The 9,249-nt window shown below is 34.7% G+C and overlaps 1 protein-coding gene across 2 annotated transcripts; it reads right to left on the reverse strand.

Annotated features, from left to right (window-relative positions):
• Positions 1–4,820: 4,820 nt before the first annotated feature.
• On the reverse strand, positions 4,821–6,855 carry LOC134268458 (uncharacterized). Of its 2 annotated transcripts, none has more exons than XM_062750716.1 (2): positions 6,568–6,855; positions 4,821–5,426 (listed from the first exon to the last, which is right to left on the reverse strand). In XM_062750716.1, the coding sequence occupies exon 2, from the start codon at positions 5,410–5,412 to the stop codon at positions 4,822–4,824; it is 591 nt and encodes a 196-aa protein (XP_062606700.1). In that variant the 5' UTR covers positions 5,413–5,426; positions 6,568–6,855; the 3' UTR covers position 4,821. The 2 variants fall into 2 exon arrangements, with proteins under 2 accessions (XP_062606700.1, XP_062606701.1); XM_062750717.1 differs by lacking the exon at positions 6,568–6,855 and adding an exon at positions 5,942–6,038.
• Between the last annotated feature and the right edge of the window lie 2,394 nt (positions 6,856–9,249).

A 9,249-nucleotide genomic window follows, 5' to 3' on the forward strand; every position in this document is an offset into this window, starting at 1 on the left:
TTTTTAATAAATGGAATCAGCTGATTGATCAAATGAAGTTTTGCCATTTGTCAGAAAAAAAATCCACCCGGGGGTAATTTGAATGGGTCGGTCGGGTTACAGGAAACAAACTTTTTTTTTTAAGGCCATACCAATGTATCAGAACTCTTTAGTGTGCAGTGTAGAGAGGGTTCCTTAACTGTGGCGTTGTTCAATAGAATTAGAACTCTTTAGTGTACAGTGTAAAGAGGGTTCCTTAAACCAGTCTAGTCGAACCCTCAAACGAGGGTATACCCTCAAACGAGGGTTTTCCTTCCCTAAATGCAACGCTCGAAAGCAGAGGAACGATAACTCTTCTTATTTAAAAAATAAATATATTTTTTAAAAATCATAAACATACAAAAATGAATTGTCTACACCTCTGTTTTCAATTAAAAAAAAATAATAAAAATGTTTTCGTCTTTATTTTTGTCATTTCTGAGGCACAAAAGTTTGTTTACAGGACAGAGGAAATTCGAACATGCACAAAGAAAGTGTCGAAAAACTAGAGGTACTGTGAGCAATGAGCTCACTAAATGATACCCCCCGCCTCCCATATGGTTATTACTGGTGAAAAAGTCCACGTTTTGCTGTGCCCAGGAAACCCAAAATATGTGTCGGATCAAAAAGCAAAATAGGAGGTGCACAATGGCAATATGTAATAAAGATTCTGTGAAAGTTTCATCATGTTTCATTCAGTGGTATGAGAGGAGTTGCGGATAAGAGATGGGTACCCCAAAGCGTAACAGACGGACGGACAGACGGACGGACGGACGGACAGACGTACAGACGGACGGAATTAACGATTACTATATACCCTCCCGCTTTTCAAGCGGGGGATATAATAATAAATAACATGCTAATTACACAAGATTTTTAATACCGGGGAAGGGAATTATATGTAGTTCAACTTTAAACAAGCAATTGTTTGTTTATTCATCCGTTTTATTAAATTATGAATAAAAAATCTACTTGTATCAAGCATGGAGGTCAAGGCACAGAATACGCTAACTTTGGGGGAGAAAAAGTCTCGATTTTTACAATAAACATAAACTTTTTTGCAATACAATCTCTTTAAACATCTTTAATCTATCAAAGAACTTAGTTCACAAAGTACCAAAATACGCCCTGTTACCAAAATGAATAAAACTTTACTTAATAATGTGTTAAGATTAGCAGATCATAAAACAATTTATTTTATAACAATATCTTTTTTAGTTTTCTTTTTACAGTCGTTTAAAGTTGGTATTGTTTTTTTAATTAATGCTACGTCATGACGTTACAGCTATATGCTTCTTAACGTCATGACGTGTCATGACGTTATTTCACAGCCACTTGTTTCATATACAGGGTATAAGGAGTGCCTCATATAGGAAACAAGTGCAAGTGCTCTTTTTGGCTTTTAAAAATTTTGATATACATGTATATATATATATTATTATCCAAATTTGAAAATTTCACAGTGTCCGGTTTTTATATAGGTAAAATTAAAATTAACCTTTCGATGTTCTCCGGCTAAGAGTATAATTTAATTTGATTTCTGATGAAACTTTCACACAGAGTGTAACCTTTCGATGTTCTCCGGCTAAGAGTATAAACACATGTCGGATTTGGTTTCAAAGGTGTGAACAAACTGCAAGCATTTAATTGCTTGCTGTCAGATTCAATTATAGATAATGATTTTTAAAGTATCAATAGTTTTGTAAGACATTGCAGTCAGGATAAAGAATGCATTTGTAAAACGTCTGAAGATGTAATGAAAGCGCTTACGTTTTAATCTGTGTTGCCTTTTTTATTTTAATTTTACCTATATATTATTATATATACAAGATAGTAATTATGTATTGTACATTATTGGAATAAAATCAATTTTATCATGACGTTTTTTAAAAAGAAGCTCTTAAAGATGGGATAAATATTCTTTTCTAACTCCGTGTACTTTTGAGAATTAATTCCCAAATGTTTTTATATATGATAAAGACTAGACTCTTTACTTAGACAGTAATCTAATTTTGTCGTGAAATTACTAATATATTTGAATTTCTATCTCAATATTTTTTTATCTTCAAAAGTCAACATATATTTAGCGTATATGTATTTCGCATAAGATTTTTTTTTCAGAATAAGCATGTTTTCAAATGTGTCTGTTTATATAAAAAAAATTAGCATGACTTGGTATTTATTTTATGCATATATTAATTAATACCACAACTGAGCATTTATGATAATGCATAACAGACAAACAATATCTTTTCTTAGTATTCATGATATTATATACATTTAATAATCATAATAACAATACTGTTTCTTAGTATTTTCAATGCACATAGCAGTTATTTACATGTTGAGTTTCCCACAGCATCCAACTTATTATAACATATGCAGGAGACAATACATGACAAGGAGTAAGCTGGCAACAATTTGTAAACATGGTAACAATATTTAAAGCTCACATGAAATTTAAAAACTTTTGATTCTTAGAATGGAAAGAGATCTCCCTGTAATACTATTTATCAGCAGTTTTATGACAAAGATGCAGTTCAATTTTAGCTATTTCAATTAATGTCTGGATATTTTTTATCAACATATAATCCTATTACATAAGTATGTATATCCTTTAACTTTATATAAGTACATGTATACAAAATATGATCAAAAAAAGTCCCCTTGAGATTTCATATACCTATAAAATCACATTATTAACCACAATTTTTAAAATCTTTTTATACTTAAGAGAAAAAATAACATCCAAAATCAAACAGCTCTAATAATTATGCTTGAAACAACGAATTTCCATTATAATATCACGAATAGTTTTCTTTAAAAATGAGTTAAACACAAAATTCCACAATCAAAGGAAAATTTCTGGTCAAACAATGTTGATGCATTTGAATACCCGGTAGTTCTTAGAAAGATGGAAGGATGGAGGGACGGAAGATGGTCATGACAAACACCATTTTTAAGGCGAGGCATAAGAATCACTCTTCCGGCAAACTTTCTCCACTCTCGCTGTCTGATTCGTCGATGATTGGGGGAATATCTGCTGCATCCAAGACATTTCTACTCCAATCCCTCACTCCAAATGATTTTTCTCTGTATCGTGCACCACTTAGATACCATATTACTGATGCAATATGCGAGCACATCCCAACTACTCTAGCGCCTGCTCTACATGTGCATTACCAAGATTCCACTGTACTTTCACTGTAACGTATCCAGAGTTGGTACTTCTTAGAAGACGTGTGCCTACTTTGGATCTTGGCTCTTAGCAAAGTATTGTCCTCTTCATGGAAATAAATGTCGCTTTCACCATCTATGTGCTCTTGCATGTAACTGGAGGATAATTTTAATTGGTAAGTACCACAAGTCAGATTTCTGAGTTCTTCATCATCGAGTATAGGAAATGAACCCAAATTCACTTCAGAGGTCGCTTTCCATACAGCAGTTTTTCTTTGCAGTCCTTTCTCCTCAATAAAAGCTTTCAAGTGATTTACCTGATTTAAAATCAATTTCAATAACACTTAACACATTTTTGAAACAGTTAGAGTAAATAAATATTAAACATTAGATGTAAAATTTGCAGGTTTTGAAATTTACTGTGACAAAAATAAACACTAATATATCTTTGGAACAAAAGAATCCTTACTTGCTTGGATAGGTAAAGCATTTTAGCAGCTTCTGCATCATCGTCCTCTATGCTGCTTGCGGGACTCAGTGGAGGTGAAAATCTGTTGGATACTGCACATACAATACGGATGTAGTCTCCGATAAATGGTATTTGATGGGTTGGTAGTGTACGGTCTAGATATCTCCATCTCTTGATACGGGCATTAGATGACTCTACCACCCACCTGACCTAAGACATCATGAAAATAAATATTTTTTTTTTCAGAAAGAGGTACAGTGTATATATAACTGTACATGTACTCGTAATTTAAGCTGTTTTAAAATGTAGTAGACAATTTATTAGTGTAAGAATGTCTGCAAATTTTTAGATCTGTACTTATATATGAACATGCATTTAAAAATCTTAAAATATAATTCCCACTGTTACCTTGGTCACTAGTCGACTCGTCATCTTTGGTCGACAACTGCTTCTGACCTGCCTCTAGAAACCTAGGCATCTCCGCCTGGATCAACAAATCTGCTAGCAAAGGAAGAGCGTCTCTGAAGCCTCTATCAACAGTGAAGATGTCATCCTCATTAAGCCAGGAGCGAATACTTTCAGCGTTACTCTTGATGATGTGTGTAAGAATGGATGAATCATTGTTCTTTCTATCCGCTAAATAAGGGCCCAAGATGGAGACAAAATATCCCGTTGTTGTAACGACCACCATTGGCTTAATGAGGGGTCTTCCTTTGTGCATACTGAATGATCTTCGCTGGAAATGAAAATTATTACTTTTGTTCACATAGATGTAAGTTCCATCCAATACTAAGATGACTTGACTTTTTTCTACACTGCAAAATAAAGTTTGAGCAAGAGGTCTGGTGTGGTTATTGATAATTTCATCTCTTGTGATGTGACCAAAACCAAGATTGTCTGGAACAAATGTAGTCAACAAGGCTTTTCTGACTGCATGAATGGCTCTCCTTAGGCTGGATTTGGATGTGCGGAATAAAGTTGATAGTATCAGATTTGAAAGTCCAGTTTTCATTTTACAAAAAAAGATTGCCACAGAGGTAGTCAAGCTTCTTGCTGGTGTATTCTTCACAAAAACAGAGTCACAAAGTTCTTGAAAACTTTCCTTGCTGATTCCTAATAATGACTTGTAGTCTGTGTCTGTCAAATGTTTTGGATCGTCAAAGTCCAAAAACTGTTTTTTCATTTCGTTGACATAAAATGCGCATTTGCTGCAATAGTTCTGAAATGGTGGTTCTATTTAAGAAGGCATTTTCAGTAGTTTTAAGTTGTTGGACAGCATCACTTGTGAACATTCCACTATCATTATCTAAATGCACAGGACAGCACCTGTTCCCTGGGGGAATAAGAATATTCTTATCAACAAAAACATTTGTGCGGCTTTCAGTTGGAACCACCACTAATTTTGGACCAGGTTTTTTGCAGACACAACAATAAGCATGGGATTTTGCTGTAGAAGCCAAAGCCAGAGAGACAGATGGTGGGCTAGACAAAGTCTTTTTCTTACTGCTAGAGTCATCAGAAGTTGTTGTTGATGCACAGCGAACAGGGGCGTACACATTTGTTTTCCCAGTTTCATTTCTGTAAACATGACGACATTTGTTGCATATTACAGAGTTTTCAGGAGCCTCAATCAGGAACTTGCGTCGAAGATACTTCTTTATATCTTTATTGACTGTTCTTCTGTCAGTTGGTTTTGTTCTTTTTGAGCATAAAATGCATTCAAAGTAGTCTACCTTCTGTCCAGGCATTATATCATAAGACCCTGCAATATAAGAGGAAAAAGGAACATAAAAATACAGTGGCGTAGCATCGTTTTTGAAAGTGGGGGCGGGCCACCTGGATTTTTTTTCTTACCTGAAAAAGTTGACAAGCAAAAAAAAAAAAAAAAGTTGCCTAAAGTCGAAAATCCTATTTCTTGGGGGGGGGGGGGGGGTTGCTTTTTCTCAGTGTCAACAACTTTCAGTACCAATTCTAATCCAGTACCAATTCTAATCCTTCATTTTCGGTACATCACCATAACTGGGGGGGGGGGGGGGGGCAACCAGGTTTCCAATTAATATTTGCTATAGTATAGGTAAGGTTGGAAAAAAAAGTAATAATAATGATAACTACGTGTATAGTACATGTAAATAGTTAAAATCAGTAATATGATAACTGCATGCACAGTAAAAGTAGTATGTATTTTGTTTTAAAATAATAAGTTAGAAGACATGTCACATGGCACTATATTTACATGATTTATGGACTAATTGTTTTGACATAAATTTTTACACTTACATTTGATCCAAAAAAATTTAACTGCATTATCATAATTATGGATATCACATACAGGCAGTAACAGGCAATTTCAGTTGGGTTGGGGCACAAAAAAAATCAAAAATTCCCTGACCAGAAAAAAGCATCAGACAGTTTTGAGTGCCACATCTATACTATTTTATATATTGGCAAAAACTATTTAGGTGTTCCCGGCCTGCATTTTGATTAGAGAACTATATTTTACATGCATACAATTCCTCTCTGTCTGCACATGATCTACAATAAAATTACTTCTAGTTTTATGTTCCCTTATTTATTTAGATTTGTAATACTAGTGAAAAGACTCGCTCACTGTGGCAATGAAATGCTCGCATTATCCCATAGCTAATATTTTCAAAGCCGTCCGAATTACCTCAAAAGTAAACAAACGATCTATAGACACTAAGACAGTAAACTGCTCAACTTTCCACTGTATAATAATCTTGATTAGGCTAGCAGTCAGCAAAATAAAGGTGGTGACCTTATCTAACCTCCTTTATTTGTAATTGGTTCTGAATTAATTTTTTTTCTGCAAGGAATCGCCTGCAGACGACAACCTAGTTACAGTGGATCAGTATTCACATTATTACGTGGAAAATACAACTTACCTTATAAATCTGGGCTTTCTTTTAGTTTCGGTAAAGGCATTGTCCATCAAGCTGATATCAGGCATATGTTCTATTAATTGCAGGTCACCGTTGATCTAGGCCTATTGAACATATTGAATGATTGCTTTCCTCGACCTGCAAGCTGCATCTTCTAGAATTGCGGTCTATTTTTAGAACTCGGATTTTCCCAAATCTTAAAACGTTTCTTTAAATTGCTTCTCGAAGATAATATCCAGCTGCAGACACAACATATTCCTATTAATTAATATTTTTAATGATTTCTTCGTTGTGTTAGGCCAGATAAAATTAATCTTTAGATTCTCATCCCCGCCCGCCCCTCTCAAAGTCTCCCGCCCCGGCGTTTTTTATTTTGATTTTTGAGTGTTAATAAAGTCATTTTCATGTATTTTTATTCAGTAAGAATTTGGGTGAAGTTTTAGAGTTATCTCCCGTCTGTTTTAAAAGTTGCGTGTCGCTATTTATAGCAAAAGAGCCATGTGAAGAATGGAGAAAAATCGGCAATAAAAGCAGTTTAAATATGTAAGGAAAATATTATTTGTCAGTATAGAGAAAGCAGAGAAAAAATAATAGCATAAACACATCTAGATACCATCACTGGCATGAGCAAATTTTTAAAAGATTTTTTAAAACTAAGTATAAAAATAGACATGGAAAATGACACCTGATCAAGTTTTTACGATCTCCAACTGTGTGTGATTTTGATTTGAAAAAAAATAAAACATCGTAGGCAGACTTTAGAGAATGTTTAGTGCTAAGAAAATGTTCAATCTTAAAACTGTTCAGGCCTAGGTTTTTTCGGTAGGATAATTTATTAGAATTAATATTTTATAGATTTTGTAAATATGACCTATTTTATTGTTGAACATGTCAAGTCTCTAGAACGATCCAATTTCTGAGGAAGGTGGAAATCTATGATATTTTACAGAAAACAGAGGGATTTGAAGGTAAAACTCAAGGGTATATTTAGGGAAAGGCCGATGAGAAGTCATGCATACAAAATTTATTGGTATCAGAACCCCACCTCATTTTGTTTTGCATGTGCCGTATATGTGTACTTGATAATTTGTTAATTAACAATAAATATCTAATAATTTAAGCAAGAATTTTCTTTAAATATGTAAAAGAATATGAAAAAAAAAAAATCTATTCATATTGGCATTTACATAATGAAAATATGTGTACGAAGAGTCCATGTTTTGTTGATACTTACAACTTAACAATTATAAAAAATAAAATCCGCCCACCCGCCCCAAATTTTTAGCAAATTAGGATGAGAATCTAAAGATTAATTTTACCTGGCCTTATAGATATTTATTCCGCTTTCACTCAAAATTAAACCGATTATTGTTGAATCCGGAATACAGCGGTTTTCTAAAATTAAAAATTAAAGTATGGCGCCACATCTCGCCCAAAATTAAAATTAGTCACAATGTTTGGATACTTTCTTTTATTTATTTTTATGCAGAGAGTATTTTGGGCGAAGCGTGGCACCCATGTAAATTTTGACAACGAAGTACAACATTTCCTTAAAATCAGGTAAATTTGAGGTACCATGCCAGGTTTTAACATTTATATTACGCACGCGAGGTTTCCCCGGCAAAAATCAAGTGCAGATTTGACGAATACACATGGAGAGTGGTTAATTTTGGGGATTACTAATTTTCTGCAGGAAAGTTTATTTTTTCAAAAATCACAGGGCCGCATTTGATACTTGATGAACTAAGTTCTTTGAGTACATACAGAGCTACGAAATAATCCATCACTTTGCACGAGCACATTTTGTGGACCACACGTTTTTTCCGTGAAAACGGCACTTTTTGAGTTTCTGCGCATGCGCCGTACCCCCGTTTGAAGGTACGGATTCCAACATCCGTTTACTCCCGTTTGACGGTTCGACTAGACTGTAAACTGTGGCGTTGTTCAATAGAATCAGAACTCTTTAGTGTACAGTGTAGATAGGGTTCCTTAACTGTGGCGTTGTCCAGTTTACAAAATCACTTCCTTGTTTATAAGTTATCGTAAACAAATGAAAAAAAATAATTTACTTTGATTACCATACCATTACCAACCCAATACCTTTAACCCTAAATTATTGCTTTCAACAATGATTTGTAGGCTTATACATACTTTCAACAGTGACTTTAATAGCGAGCGCAGCGAGGCGGCGCGAAGCGCCGCTCGCATAGCGAGCTCTTAAAGCAACGCCTGTGCGAAGAGAAAATTCGGACTACTGCACATTCATTCGATAGAATTTTTTGATGCCGTAATTTCGACCCACAATGCATCACTTGTTTTAGCTACGTTCTCGTGAGAATCACGGCAAATGTTCAACAAAAAGTTTACTCGCCTAGATTTAATGGATATATATTGAAGAAAAATAGAGATCAAAACGTTCTTCATTAACTTTCTGCACTGTTCAAGCTTTTTCTCGGTATATTGCGACTTACATACGTCATGTGACGTCAGAGTCTAGACGCACCAAATGTCACGTGCGGTTTGACGAGCCCGATCTAAATCAAAACAATAGAAGAGTTGGCGCTCGCTCTAACGGTCGCACCGTCAACATATTACTCAATTCCAAATCTTCAAAGTCAGTCGCCGCGTCGCCGTCGGTTCTACTTGACCGAGTTGTCGTTCTGATTTTATTATTTCACATTACGA

The sequence above is a fragment of the Saccostrea cucullata genome, unplaced genomic scaffold (genome assembly GCF_032062105.1).
Source record: "Saccostrea cucullata isolate Sc308-1 unplaced genomic scaffold, CSIRO_AGI_Scuc_v1 ctg8805, whole genome shotgun sequence".
Classification (NCBI taxonomy): Eukaryota; Metazoa; Mollusca; class Bivalvia; order Ostreida; family Ostreidae; genus Saccostrea; species Saccostrea cuccullata.